Genomic DNA, 18,631 nt, shown 5'->3' with positions numbered 1-18,631 from the left:
ATCCTCACTATCCAGAGCAAGTATAGTATATGGGATAATAATTACTATGAGAATATCGCCGCAGCGGTGACATTTATGTTAATATAACTTAATATATGGACATATATTGTGTATTCAACGGTTCTGTGTGAGGAAAAAAGACTCTACCCTGAAATATGTAGAAATAAAGATCAAAACCTAAAGACTCACTCTGAAAAATAAGTCGACAGGACGTCATATTCATTTTTCTCTAAAAGCTTCTCGAGCCCGTCTTTATTTTTCTCACTGAAGTCAAACCCAGTCCAAGAATTTACAGTGTTGGTTTATCTCTGTGACTGTGCAGATGGTTTCTACTGACAACATAAATCTTTATTTAGAAACAGTTCATTTCTTTTCAGTATTTTCCTAAAACAGAGGACAATCGTCCTTATCACCACAGGGCAACAATACTTCATAAAATATAAGATAAAACATTTTAGATTTGAGTTTCTTTGTCTGGAAACAGACAATTATTATTGTCATTGACAAGATTTATTTTATTGAACATAATGTGTCCAGATGTGCAGATACAAATCTTAAAGGAAGATTAAAAATGAATAAAATGACACTTATCCAGTGAAATCTTGTATCTACTGCATTGACTGGTATAATAACTACCACATATCTTCATTATATCCAATCACAATAACTCCAGTGACTTCTTTCTCTTGCACAAAGATGTAAATTTGATCAGTGCATGTTATCTTTACTGTTCCTAAAAGCCGATGCTGCTGATGTTAAAGGTCATTTCTCCACACATCATTTTCTAATCGGTGTAGATGTACGACATGCTGCTCTAATGGTTATTCTAACACTAGAGCTTCACATTACACTGAATGAGGCATAAAGCATCTGTCGCACTATTGTTGTCACTTACAATGTGAGAGGTTCAAAGACATTCAGGCAAAAATGACACAGTGATACAAAGCGAAACACCAAAGACTCTCACTCCACCTGGTACAAAGTGCAGCACCAGCGCCTTTTCTGCTGGTTTCGTAGCTGATGTCATTTTCCCGTCCAGCGCCCACATTGTTAAAATAGCAAATAGACTCGGTCCGTCTGAGCGCCCATGGGTGTGAGTCTGGAAATGAGCGTGTGATCAAGAGCGTCGTTGGCATAATGTGAGAAGCGAAAGCAGCGGCAGAAGGTGATTGGGCTATTGACCATGAACACCTGGTCTGGGGTCAGTGCTGCAGTCGTTATAAAGAGCACAGCGATGGTTAAGTAGACTAGAGGTCGTCAAGATCCACTCATCACACACTGTTGGAGGGAGAAATCTCCAACAACCACGTTGAGCATGTGGCTGCAACCTTCTCTCTGATGTTCTTCAGGAACATGTTTATGTTATAAAACCAGCCGGATACAGTTTTCTCTGAAAGTATTGGAGCAGCAAGGCCATGCACTTCTTTCATTTTTTTTTAAGTGGGGTTGTATGATCTACAAATAGCCCCTAAGTACTTTAATTGAAGTAGAAGACTCTCTGCACTCCTCCCGTTAGCAACGCCAGCCTATAGCCCTGCCCAGAGATTTACAACATACAGTGTTGTGAACAGACCCGAAGAAACGGCCTATTTTCACAGCCTAAAAGAGGTTTTACCTGAAAAAAAATACACAGTTCCATTGTTCGCTATAATATAATTTTCTCCAGCCCTTCAAAGTGCAGGAAAAACACAGTTTTTATTTGGACCTAACCAACTCACGTATCCCTCCGCCCAGGGTTAGCGCCCGCCGATCAGCAGTTGGTTAGGTCCAAATAAAAAGACCAAATAAAATAGGGGCTGGAAAAAATTATATTATAGCGAACAATGGAACTGTGTATTTTTTTTCAGGTCAAACCTCTTTTAGGCTGTGAAAATAGGCCGTTTCTTCGGGTCTGTTCACAACACTGTATGTTGTAAATCTCTGGGCAGGGCTATAGGCTGGCGTTGCTAACGGGAGGAGTGCAGAGAGTCTTCTACTTCAATTAAAGTACTTAGGGGCTATTTGTAGATCATACAACCCCACTTTAAAAAAATGCTACTATCCTTTTAAGTCAGGAGACGTCTTCTCCCTGATGAACTCCTTGGTGGTTTTGCCAGTGTGTGTGTTTTGGGTCGTTGTCCTGCTGCTTGATGAAGGATCTTTTGGAGCGGACTGTATCTGGGATCTTTAGCTAAACTCACCTCCTGGCTGTTTCCTGCCTCCTCTACTTTATCCAGATTTGTGAACACATGAGCGATGCTCTGTGGCTTCAGTTTGTGAGGTCACACTGACATTTAATGAGGAACATATTGACATTTATAGTTGAGTTTATTTCGGTCTTGACATGTCACCTCATTGTACATTAGAAATTAGATCACACATAAATACAGCAGCCAGACAAGGTCTTTAAAAAACAGAAAGTACACAAATCAAAGTAAACAATAAGTAATTAAAGAAAGTGCACAATTGTACATTCAGTACAGAGTTTCCATTGAGGTTTGGTTACAGTGATCTAGTGTCCATAGCTGCGTTTCCACTGCAGGAGTTCAGTCGTCTCCACTTCATTTTGCAACAGCTTCAATCATAGCACAATCATTGTGTAGCATTTTATTTTATTTTTTATGCTCTTGTAGTATTTTTTCGGTAGTATAGACACTTTCTAATAATTCTGGGTTTTAACTCATTGAGTGCCAACCACGTAATTTCTCGTTTTTCGTTCCCATGCGTTGAGTGCCAAAAACGAAATTTTTCGTTTTTTGCTTTTTTTTTAAATTATGAAAATAGACACTTTAATACACATTATATGTAAATTTGGGGACTCTACGACGAGGAGAACTGAAATAGATGACGATCAAAGTCACATGACAGCTCATGATCTGGAAGTTTTTATCATAACTCAGCTTCTGCAAACGGAGTTCTGCATGCAGATGCAGCGCAGCTGCGCCGCAGCTGCTCCGCTCTCACCCGCGAGGCTGCAGCAGCTGGGAGCTGAACCAGGAAGCTCTCAGCCCACTGTCCCGCCCGGTCTTCATCTGGAGCAACACCGTGTCCTCCCCAAAGTCCTCCCGCGGTAAAATCTGATGGTCTCTGGACCAAAGCAGACCGGCACCACCGACCCGTACCACAGACGGACCGCGACCACCGGCGGGACCGGTGTTCGCGAGCCGCTGTGGCCGGCAGAGCCTCACGTTCCGCGGCGAGAGGCTGTGACACGGCACGGTGCGTCTGTGTTATTGCTGTTTAGTGGCGCCCCCCCCGCCCCCGATGGTGGTTTTGTGAATAGAACAACAATTGTTGTGTATATTTATCTTATACGAGCCCTTTGATCCAGAAATGCGAGTGTCTGAAGAGCGACAGACACAAACAGCGCACCTTTCATAAAAGACGCTCTATCTCCTTTTCTAGAAAAAAAGGAGGGATTTTGGTGAAACCCAGCCATGTTTAGCTTGACTTTTCTCAGGAACGGAGGCACGTAGAAACAAACGGTTTGTGGCCATTTGAAGGATAAAGTTAAACCTTTCAAATGAGCTACAGTATGTGTTGGTGGCAATAATATAGAATACACTATGGCTCTAAAATAAAAAGTCAAATATGGTCTAATTTGCCGGTACACTTGACTAAAACTTTGGAAAGGAGCGCGGCACTCAATGAGTTAAAAATGCCGTTTCGATGCTGTCATGTAATTGCATAGTTGTCTGTCCACTTAGAATACAATAGAATAGAAATATAAAATACTTTATTATTCCCTAGGAGGGAAATCATAACTTAAAACTGATCATACATTTTACATTTACAGGCAATTTTACTACTACTACTATCATACGTCTTTTACTGTCTTTTCCGGCTGTGTAGACTTTTTTTTTATTTTAAAATGCTGCTTATTCCTGAGCTTTCTCTTGGCGTCACAACTCTGTTTGAGTCTGCCCAATCAGCACAGAGTAAACCTAGCACCTATACCCGAGACAGGGACTCGTTTAGCCCCTGTAAAAGTTCTGGGAGACGGTCCTACGGGGTTCGGTTCCTGCAGTGGAGACTCACACCAACGACCCCCACCCCTAGCCTTGTAAAATCCGGAAAACAATCTGTCTCAAATATTTTAATAAAAAAAAAAAAAATCAAACCATCAGTAAAAATCCTCCACTATCTAGTCGAACAACGGAAAGCAGCTGGGGCCTGTGTGAAGCTCCCTCCAGTATCCAGCAGCTGTATTGTCCTGACAAATGGGTGAAACGTCCTCTGGGACACCGAGTCTTGGCAAGGTCGTCCTGTGCTGTTTGTGTATGCTCCGCTGCTCAGCCACACACGGCCTAATGTGAGTGACTGGAGCTGTGTGTGTGAAAACAGTGGAGGTAGGCTATATTTTCTTTGGGTGATTGCATTTCCTGACTGATGTTCTCCTTTTGAAGGTTTGCTTGCTACTCCGTCTGTGTGTGTGAATGAGTGTGTGTGTGTGTTTCTGTCGATATGCATTTTCCTTTAGGTGACTGTGAACTTGACTATAAGCATACGCTGATGTGCGTTGCATATATTTTTTACTGATTGTGTCCTTTACATTTAATCATTTTACACAAGTATAGTTTCCCGTGCGTGTGTGTGTGTATATAAATGTGTGTGTGTGACTGAGAGAAAGAGAGAGAGCAGGGTGTGAAGGTAATGAAGGGGAAGTGAGTGAGCCTGAGCCACACAGTTGTTGTCCACGGTGGAGAAAGAGGAGGAGTGTTAGCATCATTACTCCCCGGTGGCTCATTCACATGCTGTCAGGACAAGGTATTTAAATTGCTAATCCTACCCTTTTATTACCCTTTACCATATGCAGCCTGTATTCCCATACAGCCGGGACATTTAGCATATATCTAATTGACTTGAACAGAGAGGAGGTGTTAGTCTGCATTAGTACCTGGGTGCTCTCTCTCTCTCTCGCTCGGCCCCTTGGCAGCTGCCTCTGCTCTGTAATGGACGGACTTATACTTCACCTCCCAGGTGTTAGTCATGGCTGCGTCTAATGGTGTGTTTACTCCATTAAAAGCCCTCATGGTAAACCCTGTTAATTCTCAGGACAACACTTACACATATTAAAGACTCAAGATGCGTCGTTTTATTTTTTATCAGACTTCATAGTGCGTGAGCCTCTCTCTTACTTTGGGCCATGGTCGTGGAATGACCTACGAGCCAGGATGAGATTGGGCTCTCTCATTTATTTTTTATTTATTTATTAGATGGGACAGGGCATATTAACTCATTGAGTGCCAACCACTTAATTTCTCGTTTTTCGTTCCCATGCGTTGAGTGCCAAAAACGAGATTTTACATTTTTTGCTTTTTTTTTTAAATTATGAAAATAGACACTTTAACACACCTTATGTGTAAATTTGGGGACTCTACGACGAGCAGAACTGAAATAGATGACGATCAAAAACTCATGACAGCTTTTGCCGAATCTGATAAAACGTTGTTTCCCCCTCTCTATACATTTACAGTCAACCTATTGTTCTTTGAAATGCCTTTTTCTCTATTGGATATTTTAGCATCTTGATCTGCATATGACCACTTCATTTCATTTCATTTCATTTTACTTCAATTCTAACTTTTGATTCAGTTGTCGTAATTGTCTTGACTGTTTTAACTGAAGGCTTTACATTTTCACTGCAGAACAAGAACAACATGTGCACACACGTACAAAAAAGAATACACCGTGGCTCTACAAAACTCGTCAAAAATGGTCTAAATTGCCGGTACACTTGACTAAAACTTTGGAAAGGAGCGGGGCACTCAATGAGTTAATGGACACTGAGTACATGAGTACTCACTGTAAATACACCGGACTTGGCACTGCTGCTAAATTTCATCCGTAGTCATAAAAACAGAGGACCAATAGATAACAAAATAAGTAGATTTACATGATTGCAGGAGGATTGAACATGATTCGCTGAGTTATAAAAACATACAATTACATTGGACATGATTCCCTCCCTCTTTCTGGCTTCAAACATACAATCTCAGAACTATTATAATAGTCACCAGCTGCACCTGTGACAATTAACTTAACTCTGTAATTGTTCTGCTCGCTGTCGTTTGACGTTTGGTGTCTCTTGTTATCTTGAACTTGCTGTGTTTGTTTGCTTGTATTTGTACTACTGCTTTCCTGACCAGGACATCCTTGAAAAAGAGATTGTTAAATCTCAATGGATCCGTAAAAAATAGTTTTGCACAATTTGCACCAATCATAGCAGCTTGAACATCATTAAATTGACCTCTATGTTTGTGGCAGGTGAAGATGCTCTTAAAACAGAGCAGCAATGTTGCAAAACTTGAATTACTTTGAATGAATTCATTTACTCTCACTCACTGAGGTTTTTACAGTGAGTGTGTGACAATTTCTGCTCTGTGTTTTAGTTCAGGTCAGGTTCAGGTTCCTTTTCTTCAACCCGTAGGTTCACAGTTTGTTGTCGTAGCATAAAAGCACATGCAACAACATGTTGTTGTGCAGTCTCCTGTAGCAGCAGCTATTAAAATGTTAAAAACATCAAGTGCAGCACAAGAGGTCAACATCAGGGCTCTCAATAAGTAATTAGATATCAACAATATTCAAACATAAAATACAACAAAAGGCAGTATCAATCAGAACAACATCATACATACTTAAACTATTGCACTTGCCCATGTATATTGTTTTTTTGTTCATGTGTGTGCACATGTTCTTGTTCTGCAGTGAAAATGTAAAGCCTTCAGTTAAAACAGTCAAGACAATTACGACAACTGAATCAAAAGTTAGAATTGAAGTAAAATGAAATGAAATGAAGTGGTCATATGCAGATCAAGATGCTAAATAATCCAATAGAGAAAAAGGCATTTCAACGAACAATAGGTTGACTGTAAATGTATAGAGAGAGGAAAACAGCATTTTATCAGATTCTCTGTGTTATGGTTCAGAAATGAGAAAGTGCTATCAAGTCATCTGTAATTATAACTGGACAAAAACAAAACAGTGAAGATAAAAAAAAAATATTCCCTATTCATCACAGCACTTTAATCTGCTGTATCTGCCCCAGCGACCACACCACGCTGGTGCTCTGGGAGTGTTTGCCCTCCACACATCATTTTCCCCTCTTTTTTTTCTCTTTAAGCTGTTTCTTTTTCTTTTTTTAGCAGCATCGAAGAGAGAGGGAGAGAGAGAGAGAGAAATCCCAGAGCTGAGAGACTCTGTGTTTAAAATGTCACGAGGAAACTCCCTTTAGTTTCATTTTGTTTCCTACATCACAGCTTTTATTCCTCTGTTTGGTACAGTGGCTGTATGAAGCTGTACGTTACTTCTCGCCGTCTCTTTTCCCGTTGTCTCTCTCCCTGATGTCTATCAATCTTCATTTAGCTTCATTAGCTGCATTAATCAGACGGGGTGAAGGGGAAGTGCCTGCTGCTGCTGCTGCTGCTGCTGCTGCTCTGCCTCCGCCTGCTGGGCCGTTCAGCTCCACCTCGTAAACAGGAAGGAAGTTCTATAGAGTTATTCATTAAAACGTCCTCTTTGATATATACGGTGCATAAAATAAGAAAAGCTGGAAACGACACGAGATCAGACTTTAGCGATTAGACCTCGTTGTGATATTGCTGTTTTTATGTGTGTGAGTGTGTGAGTGTGTGCAGAGTGAAGACTGGTCATTAAACGCGGTGACTGAGGCTCCTGATGTGACCCAGAGCAGATTGTCAGCTCATTGGACGGATCCACAGTGAGATACACTCAAGTGGTTCTGATGAAAACCGCAGAAATCTAGCAGCTCAACCAGACGACGTGTTGAACCTCACACAGCAGCTGCACATTACAGTGTCTTCATGTGGCTCTTAGCAGGAAACTGTTACAGTGAACACATCGTCTGTATCTGCTCTCATTAGATTTAATCAGCACCTAATATCACTATCAAGTTAGATTCAAGTCGAGCTTATGGAGAGAAAAAACAAACTGCATGTTCGTAGAGCAGAATCCATGTTACTTAAAGGGATAGTTCAACATTTTGGCAAATTGGCCCATTGCCATAATCCCTATAGTCATAGCAGTAGGTTTGTTACCTTTACCTGTCGGTGCAAGCTCTTTTTAGAATGAGCAGAGCTGCTCAGAGCTACGCTACGGAGGCTCATGGGATTTCTTGGTTTCCCTCATCAAACTCATCAAATACACAATCCAACAACTCCAAAACGCTCTGGTGGACAAGTTGTGACCTGCACATTCACCACACTATGAGATAATAACAGAACGTTACCAGACGGAGTTGTCCACCAGAGCGTTTTGGAGTTGTTGGATTGTGTATTTGATGAGTTTGATGAGGGAAACCAAGAAATCCCATGAGCCTCCGTAGCGTAGCACTGAGCAGCTCTCGGCTCTGCTCCGCCGTTCTAAAAATAGCTTGCAATGACAATTAAAGGTAACAAACCTACTGCTATGACTATAGGGATTATGGCAATGGGCCAATTTTCCAAAATGTTGAACTATCCCTTTAAAGTAAACATTGACATGTATTTGTTGTTCATTCATACAATGAAGAAAACAATCCACCTGAAAAGTGTATGGGAAAAAAAGAGATTAAAACACAGTGCAGTCTATTTTGTTCTTTTTTATTCTGTTTTTCTTCACACTGATTAGTCGCCATCAGACGCCAACAAATAGGAAAAAAAAACTGAATTATTTCAAGTCAGACATATAAACACCTGCCAGCCAAAGTACTCAACCCCTCCTCTGTGGTCGTTTCCTCTACAGTAGGTGTCGTCGCCATGGCCATAATGATGCTCACACACACACACACACACACACACACACACGTACATAAACAGATTCACAAGGTGAAAACAACAGCAGCCCCGCTGTCGAGGCTGGTAACAAATCTCCTGATGCAGAGCGGGAGCACAGAGAGCAGAATTGCTCTTGGTCGACTAGAAAAATACAAATGTTCTCAGCGCCGGGTTTTGCAGCACATTTAAATTTCAAGCTTTTTTTTTTCTTTTCCCCTCCATTCAGAGACAATGCATTAGGGATCGGTGTGCTATTACTCTGCTTTGATCTTGCAGATTACATCTGTGTGCGCCCGGGTTCAGTATGGCCTGTCACTTCGCTCTGCACTCGTTCCTGAATTGAAGGATTAAATGCGGCTTTTATGGGCAACACATGCACAGACCTGTTTTTCACATTCCTCCATCAGACTCAGACGCAGGAGACTCAGTCCTCAGTCCTTGACATCTGATTGATGTCACTGATGGGTCACCTCACCTTGTTTATTCTCACATTAGATAGCATCAATGTCAGTGACAGCGGTCAAAGTCCACGACTCAAGGAGCCGTGGTCATGTTCTGTGGCCAGTTATGAGATGTGTGGTCGTCTTAAACACAACAAACATACTCAAACTCATCTTTATCTCACCCTACAGCTCTGTTTCCAAGTAGAGACTATTTATACTTAAATGTAACAGCACCAAAAGTGTAATATGCAGAGTAAAAGAAAAAATACTCCAGTATAGTACAGTTATTCAAAAAATACATCATTAACACCTTATGACCATGTAAAGAGTTAAATTAGAGGGACTGAATACGGCACCATGATCACCACTAATGCATATGTCATTTATAGAGCTGATAAAAACAAATGAAATTTATATATATTAATATTAACGGTCACAGCTTGTTAATGCTGCAGCACCCGAGGACAGGTGGTATGTTTATATGTCATAATTGATACCATTTAATTTCAGAAAATGATTGACCATCCAATCAAGACAAGACAGAATAACATCGGTGGCCTTCAGGAAAATACAATTGACCCTTTGTTGGCCTTCTGATTGGTCTGCTGTTCCACCAATCAGAGCGCTTCTCCCCATGTCACGTGTTGCGCAACATTCTAAGGTTGGACAACCCTGGAATGAAACCCTATGAAACGAGATAGGTAGACAGCAACTTTTGGGCAAAAACTACTTTATAATTTTTCAATATGGTTAAAATGTGTGCCTGGGGTTCCTGCAATAGCGACTCACAATATCTGGAACGTATTGGAGTCATTTTTATCCCATTCCCTAAACACAAGACATCAATAAACATACTTAGCCTAACATATAATATTTCTGTTACGTATTTAATTGAGCTTAATAATAGGGTTTGGGGGTGGTCCACTAGGGGGAGCTGTAGGCATAGGTCAGGGGTTAACTGCAAAGTTTTGTTTGTTGTTGTTGTGTGCAGTCCTCATGAGAAGTGAGCCCGTTTTCCCTGGCTGTACTGTGCTAAGTGCTAAGCTCATTCATTCTCTAGTCCACTCTCTGGTCGTGTTCATAAACAGAGAAGATCTAATACCTTCAAAGTTATCTAGCAAACGTAACATTACCGCCACTAATGTCTTTTTAACTTTGTGAAGTTTTACGAGGAGAAACGGGAGATCGGCGGAGATTAGCTTGTAGCTAACGTTAGCTAGCGCCGTTAGCTACTAGCTAGTGAGTGACCAAAACAATGATTTTTCCCCATTTTTCGGAAAAGTCGGGTAATGCCCGTTCAATCGCTCTTTAGCCACGTCTGTCTTCTATCACGGACACCATTTTTCTGATATGTAAATTAATTCAAATTTCCCTTACTAGCAATTTAAATCTTCCTAATTTTCAATGGTTTCCAATGGGAGTTAACCCTTCCGTGACCATTGTTTGTCCAACCTAGCAACAGTAACCGTGGGGGGCGGGGCCTTGACAAAGGGTCAATTGGATATCGTCCACATAGAGGTTGATATCAGTAGGCTATTATATCTACACATGATTTGTACCTAACGTAGACTGTAAAGAGTAAATACCAGGTGAAATAGAAAACGACTCCTTTGTGTTTTAACATAAAGCAACTACAAAGAACTTTTAACTGGATATGCAAAAATTGTTGACCTGCTATGAGATAATAACAGAACGTTACGAGACAGAGCTGTTTTAGAGGTAAATGCAGAGACTGCTTGTCGAAAAACTGCCCCAGACGGGAACGCGCATCAGCGGTTTTGCATGAATTTACCTCTAAAACAACTCTGTCTGGTAACATTCTGTTATTATCTCATAGCGTGGTGAATGTGCAGGTCACAACTTGTCCACCAGAGCGTTTTGGAGTTGTTGGATTGTGTATTTGATGAGTTTGATGAGGGAAACCAAGAAATCCCATTAGCCTCTGTAGCGTAGCTCTGAGCAGCTCAAGGCTCTGCTTGTAGGTAACGAACCTACTGTACTTCTAAGACTATAGGGATTATGGCAATGGGCCAATTTGCCAAAATGTCGAACTATCCCTTTAAGGAGTCTGAGTGTCTTTTTTTTATTTATTTTTTTATCAAAACCACACAACAACAGTCAGAAAAACAGAGGAAGTGTGTCGTCCATTGGTCTGAGGATGAAACCACTGCTGGACACGTGACTGGTGCCAACATTGTTTTTCAGATGGCTAATTAAGAGGTTGCGGTCGAGTGCATCAAAGTGTGAGTTGAGGTCGAAGAGGATTCAGATGGAGTTATAGATCTGCCTCAGTGACAAACACACTCTCTGTGTTCATTTCCTCAACACAAGACTCCAGAAAATAAAACCTTGAAGTATCGCAGCCAAAGCCGGGCGCTCACAAAAGCCATCTGGCTCTCTCAGTGTGGAAAAAATAATGTCGGCTGGAGGATGCACTGTGTATTTTATTTTTTTTTGCAACTCAAATATAAAACCCATTTAACAAAGGGTTCACTACTGTGGCTTTATTTTCCCAGTCACTCGGTCAGGAGGCATCAGATCGCTCACCCATTTCATGCTCATGTGAATATGGGTTACAACACTTGCCAAAAAAAATGTGTCTGGCACCGAGCAGCAGAGGTCTTGACTGCATCGCACATTGCTCATTTTCATCCCACCCATGACATCACAGCTGAGTTTTTTTTTGCTTTTTTTCTTTAGTTTTTTTTTTCTCCCATTTGTTTTGATCAAGCAGAGTGGGCCCAGTTTCAAGGCTGCCTGTTTTCTTTGTGGCAGCGAGTGATTTATCTGACAACACGTCGGCTTGTTGTTCCACTCACACGCAGCTGAAGGGAAGGTATCTACTGTAGATGACAACGAATAACAAGGACCGGAGTGCAATTCACATCCAGCCATCACCATGGTGATAGATGCTTTTTTTTTTAAAAACACGGCCGCCGCACAGCTTGGTCTGAAATAAAGAGTCAGATACCAGAAGCCCTTGGGCAGAGATGAAGGACAGAGGAGATGTTGAAGAGTGTGAAAGCGGCCTTGTGACTGCAGCAGCTCAAAGCTTCACACACTTTAACATTGTCACTTCTGTTGTCCACTGAATAATGTCGTTGCTAAACCGGCGGCTCTGCGTCCTGACTGCTAATCACACAGATTGCCACTCCACCAATGATAATGTTTTCTAATCTAAACATGTTTTCCCCCTCCTGTGCTCCAGGGAGAGTTCATTCTAAGTGTTTGTGATAATAGGTGTTTTTTTTTCTCTCTCTTTTTTTAATTAGTCAAGCTGCATTAACATCCTGATTGCAGTATATTGGCTGTACCATGGGGAGGTTTGGGGAATTGGGAGTCTGGCAGGATTCTGCGTTTTTTTTCCCCCCTTACAAGGCTTTACCCGTCAGGTTTAATCAGGGATCTCAACGTATGACTGGTTTTGATCAGCGGAGCAAGGGGGAAGGTGCTGGAGTGCTTTATCTGAGTGGTAGAGACGAGGATTAGAGGTGCAGAGGTTGCTGCTGGAAAAACTGAAAAAGAGAAGGGGAGAATCTTTTTTCGCCGGGCGCTCTGCAGACAGACGTCTGACATGGGAGCGTTCCACCGCTCGCTTTGGGGATGTGGACGTATTAAAAGCCGGGAAACAGCTCACAGTGAAAACATTAGGACACATTAAGCATGGCAACAGGTTTTTAATTAGGCAGCTATACAGGTGTAACGAGTGGCACCACGAGCCCCACAGATGTAGTTTAGGTTTATTAGTTGAGTGTTGTTGGGCCTGTGGTGACAATGGAGCGGTTGTACCAGACATTAGCATTAATAATTTACAACATAAAACGTGCACAATAAAACAAAGTGGAATGTGCTGAATGCTCAGTGGAGTCTAATGGAGGCTCCATGAAACACACAAACACAACAGTCAAGTTGACTGATGCAGATGTGAAGAGGTTTACAGCTCTTCAGGTTACATCTTTAATACAGGAACATAATCAGCCTTAAAGGGGACATATTGTGGAAATATCACTTCCTGAAGGCTCTTTAACATATATTTGGGTGTTTGTCTTGCCTTCCGGCCCCTAAAATCTAAGAATTGACAAAAAATTCTGTAATTTTCAGGCTCCCGAGGTTGAAATCCATGTGGTTTTACAAGCTGTTCCCTCAGTTGTCTGACAATGATGTCATTAGTTTTTGAATTTGCATAATACCACCAGTACTGTTCCCAGTAGAGGGGGCGGGGCAAGCAGTGGTTGATTTGCATTTAAAGGGACAGGCACTGAAACCAGCCGTTCTGAACAGGGCTGTTTTGAGAGGATGAAAAGAGCTGTGATGTTTGATCCTTGGGGGATTTTGTCTGAATCATGTCACAGACATGTCTTTAAGACACCTGGGCACTATTTTAATTTGTGGAAAAGGGGCATAATATGTCTCCTTTAAATGAACAAAGCCACGATTATTGAAGTAATCAGGAAATAGAGTTTATAATGTAAAGACTCAAAAACAAGCCAAGACAAGAAAATCACACAATGATGGTAACGTACTGATTATCATGCTGATAATCTATACTGTGGTGACCTCTTCGTTTAGTCATGTCAGCCTTCGACAACCAAACCAAGGTTGATTGAAAAATATAGATACGTTTATTTATTGTCACAGTAGATCTGTTGGTGTTTTCATGTTTCTGCCTTTTTTAGCCATTCACAAAGTTTGGTTCTGGGTAAGCAACCAACCAGAAAACATTAGGAACTATGCAAGATTTGTACCTTAATTAAACAGCTTTGGAGTAATTATGATAGCGTCTCTTGGCCCAAAATTACAAATCTTGCAAGTTCAGCACCTTTTGACCCGGTGTCCCAGCTCTCGTCTTTGCGGCACCGCAACACAAACGTGCCACGTAACCAGTAATCTAAGATAAGACTACACAAATATACACATCAAAACATCATATGTGATATATAACGTTTACTACTGCGTTATGGATTGCTTTCTCGCCGGCTTCGTTGGAAGCGAATGCATGGTTAGCTGAACAGAAGTAGCTGCCACAGGGTCTTCATGATGTTTTGGTTTCAGTTAGAGTCTCTTTTCCTTCTATTCATGTCTCTGTGAAGGTTAAAAAGAGTTGCTGAGGGTAAACAGTGGTCTGGTTTGGATGTCTCATATCTCTGCTTCATCAAAAAGATCTTTAATTGTCATTACGTATGAAAACTAGACCTTGTTGAGTTGGCACAGCTGAAGAAATACAGTAATAAATAAACAAGTTATAATCTGCTGTGGCTTGTTACTGTTTAATATGGCACTTGTAGAAGTTTTGTATGGTGGGTTAGGACGCTCCACTGGTGTCTGAGGAGACGGATGGTGTTTAGTTTGTTTCGTTTGTTTTGTTATTGTTCAGTTTACAGTTACAGGTGCAGCTCTGGGAGATGGGACTGGTTCTGTTTGGATTTTAGTAATTCAGAGGCATAAAGAGCCGCCCTCTTATTAAAGCACTTTGTCATTTGCAGGAATTTTTTTAATGGGTTGAATTTAAAAAAAACAAAACACTAACACTGGTACTGTATAGGTGTGAGCTAAAGTGTCTCAGCTGAAATACACAGTACAGTCAGTCCACACGGATTCAGAGTCAATATACAAACCAGAATATTAAAAAAAAATAGTTATGAATATTGCAACTGAATCCATCATTCCCCGATTTACAGTTTCTCTATGACCCAAAGCTTTCTGTTGCTCTCCAACGCTTCATCACGCCTGAGTACGTACAAATATTATAAATATTCTCTTTCAGTAAAATCCATCTATGTGTAAAACAGTGTTTGATTGCACACTGGAGCCCTGAGGAAAAATACAACTGTTTTATGTCTATACAAGTAATTTGTATTTTCTCACAACGCTGCTTTTCCTTCATTGTCTGGAGAGCGGGGAAACATCACAGAGATGCTGCTGAATTTGATCAAGAGCTGTTTTTTAGGTGACAAAAGACGAAGATGAAGACGCTGCTGCATGGTTCAGTCATGACGGTGCGCTCGCCTCACGCTGACCCGGTGTGTTTTGGTCCTTCAGGCTCTCCGTACAGAGATAGGATCACTATTGCCATCCTGCAGCTCCAGGAGGAAGGGAAGCTGCACATGATGAAGGAGCGGTGGTGGCGAGGAAACGGCTGCCCGGAGGAGGAGAGCAAGGAGGCCAGCGCCCTCGGCGTGCAGAACATCGGAGGGATCTTCATCGTCCTCGCCGCCGGACTTGTCCTCTCGGTGTTCGTGGCCGTGGGGGAGTTCCTGTACAAGTCCAAACAGAACGCACAACTTGAAAAGGTAAGAAAACACCTGCGACACCGATGTCTCCTATAAAGCGATATAACGATAGCAGAATTTCTTACCATAACAGACACAGACGCCATGACAAGGCAGCGTCATGGCAGATAATAATAAATAAATCTATAAATGTTAACAAGATGAAACAAAATATATTCATTTTTTAAAAATCATTTTCTAATATATAATTTGTGGAAACACAGTGCTGTATCATCTGCAGTAAGGTAAGGGTTGGTTTTTCTGCATTTATTCACATAGGCCCAATGGCGACAACGAGATAAGAAACGTGAGGAATTCTGCTGTCACCATGGATCCAAGCTAGACTTTAACCACCATCTGAAATGACCTCAAGTGAAACTCCAGAAACTGTTTTCTATTGTAAAAAAAAAGGAAAAAAGAAAAGAAAAACTTAACATGATCTAAAACTTACTATAAAAATACTGAATTGTGTTTTTTTTTGTTTTTTTTTTGTTTCTTTACGACACTCCCGAGGGGGAAAATGGGAGAAACAACGTGAGGTGTGGTGGAGTGGAGCGCTGCTAGTGAAACCATACAGTTGGAACATAGACGTGTTTTTGCGAATGTTTGCTCTGCTGCATGAGCCACCTCTTCAGCAGCCACTCACACACACACACACACACACACACACACACACACCGCCCACACCCACTGTCCATTTCCACTCTGCCTTCCTTCTGCCTTTACTGTTTCTGTCTGTGACTCTGAGCTCATGACGTTAAACAGCAGCTCCTCTAGTCTCGATCAGTTGAGGTGAAGCTGAAGTTTCCCAGCAAACACTGTGACACTGGATAGTCGCTGATCTACCGACCTGCACCACTGAAGAAATACAACTGTTACAATACAATAAAATACATGAAACATCGGTTCCTCTTTAAGGGATAGTTCAACATTTTGGCAAATTGGCCCATTGTCATAATCCCTATAGTCATAGCATTTGCAGAGCTGTGAGCTGCTCAGAGCTACGCTACGGAGGCTCATGGGATTTCTTGGTTTCCCTCATCAAACTCATCAAATACACAATCCAACAACTCCAAAACACTCTGGTGGACAAGTTGTGACCTGCACATTCACCACACTATGAGATAATAACAGAATGTTACCAGACAGAGTTGTTTTAGAGGTAAATTCATGCAAAACTGCTGATGTGTGTTGCTTTCAGGGACAGTTTTTCAGCAAACAATCTCTGTATTTACCTCAAAAATAACTCTGTCTCGTGTCAAAATGTTGAACTATCCCTTTAAAGACGTCTATGGTGTTCAGTATGAATCTGTAACTGCACAAATATGGATTATAACACATAATAGTCCATTGAAATAAATGCACCATAGTTAGAAAGCATAGTTTGTATTATACAGTATAATGTTACATTACACATATTCCTGTCACAAGTAAACATAGTGTGCAATGAACATATGATGTAATTTACTTGGACATTTTTTATATCTGACATAAAAATAGCATTTATCAATAATTTTATATGCAGCACCCTGTTTGTAAAATAGATTATAGATTATATTACTAAATTTTAGGTTATACCAGCACTAATTGCTGCAGCATGTGTTGCTTTGACCTCCATCTCTCTTGAGTTTGCTGAAAGCTAAATTATATGTTCGTCTATGACGGACGGCATAAACTCTCTAAGTGGGTTGCAGCTATAAATAAGCAATAAAATTATAATATATCACTTGTAACATATAGTTTTCACCATCATAGTCATTGTAAGAACAACCAGTGAAGAGGGAGGAGCCTCAAAGCTGTGGACTGAATAGAGAAGCATTTATGTTTTTAATATATAAAATAAAGCATTTTTGGGTCAATACAAGTTAAAACTGAGTTTGAGGCGATTAAATTCTTAATTTGATTTCACTTCTTATGAAGCTATTTCATACTCTGATAAATGTTTTTATACTTGTCTCAGTAAATATAATACGCATATTTAAACTATAATACACATACATTATTTACTATGTAGTATCTTGCATACCATTGTAAATATGGCATCAAAATGAAAATAATGCTGGTAGTCCTGCATATTACTGTTAGACGCCAAATTAATCCAAAACCCAAATATTTTTTTTGAAAGATGACTAGTTTGAAATCTTCGAGGACAGTTTCTAAATGTAAAACATGAATCCTGAGTCGCTTCTCATTATGTCTGATTGAACAGTGTTTTGGCTCAGCCCAGTGACCCTGTATTGATGCAACAGACACTCCAGTTGTGTTATTATATTAAAAGAATCCACTCAACACACAAAGATATGGATGCAGATTCAGATTCAACAAATATGACCTTTAAAAACAAGTTTAAAGTAAAAATGTAAAACTGCAATAAACCTGGAATCATTCTGTGTCCATGCTGACCCGATGATGTCACCGTCTGCAAACCGTTGCTGTGTGTTTAAGTTTCATTTTGGTAACGAGTTCCTTGCACATAATCGACCGAACAAATAGAATTCATTTAGAGGTGAAATAAAAAAATTAGATAAAATCAACAAACCCAAAATGTTGTTACCAAACGTGTCCACAGAGAGTTTCAGGTTACAGCGCAGTGTGATGCTGCACAGTGTGACGAACCCTCGGTGTGGGTAAATCACTGGTTAGCGGTGGTATTAAAGCTGCATTATACGGAGCTCAGGGGGTTCATCGTTCGCTCTTTACCCTCTCATTGTCTTTGGTGCATTAATGCGTGTGCAGGATCTTTAATGCACCGCTGGCAATAAGGTGATTAGCTGCTCCTTTACCTTGTTATTGTCACTGTCGGTGTCAATCTGCCCCTCGTGTGCAGGAAAAGACTCCACGTATCGGCGGTCGCCTTATTGCCGGTGGTTCATCACATGAGTGTGTGTGTGTGTGTGTGTGTGTAGGATCTTGCACCAGGGCAATAAGCATCACAAGCACCCCCATTAAGTGCACACAACTTAAACGACACCTTATTACCTGAGGACACATTAAGGTTAAATGCACAAAGTGGAGGTATGACGTATTGATATTTCTTCAGTTTGGTGCCGGTGATCACGTCAGCGTCAGTGCTACAGATTAAAAATGTTTGCTGGGATGATTATTGATATTATTATAATTTTTTTTACATAGAGGTTACTTAAAGGGATAGTTCATCATTTTGGCA

General features: G+C 40.9%; 1 protein-coding gene across 3 annotated transcripts in view; it reads left to right on the top strand.

Moving 5' to 3' along the window:
- Positions 1–18,631, top strand: part of grik2 (glutamate receptor, ionotropic, kainate 2) — a 322,650-nt gene that overhangs the window by 285,609 nt on the left and 18,410 nt on the right. Inside the window, exons 15-16 of one of the 3 annotated variants that reach the window (XM_085803021.1) lie at positions 15,236–15,486; positions 15,745–15,772. In XM_085803021.1, the coding sequence (XP_085659147.1) occupies positions 15,236–15,486; positions 15,745–15,772 (279 nt within the window). Of the gene's footprint in view, positions 1–15,235; positions 15,487–15,744; positions 15,948–18,631 lie in introns of those variants that run through there. The other 2 variants (XM_085803023.1, XM_085803022.1) reach the window with 2 other exon arrangements.

This window comes from Trachurus japonicus, chromosome 16, assembly GCF_045865225.1.
Source record: "Trachurus japonicus isolate A0001 chromosome 16, Traja_1.0".
Classification (NCBI taxonomy): Eukaryota; Metazoa; Chordata; class Actinopteri; order Carangiformes; family Carangidae; genus Trachurus; species Trachurus japonicus.
Note: the sequence above shows the minus strand (reverse complement) of the source record. Positions and strands in the feature narration are given on the sequence as shown.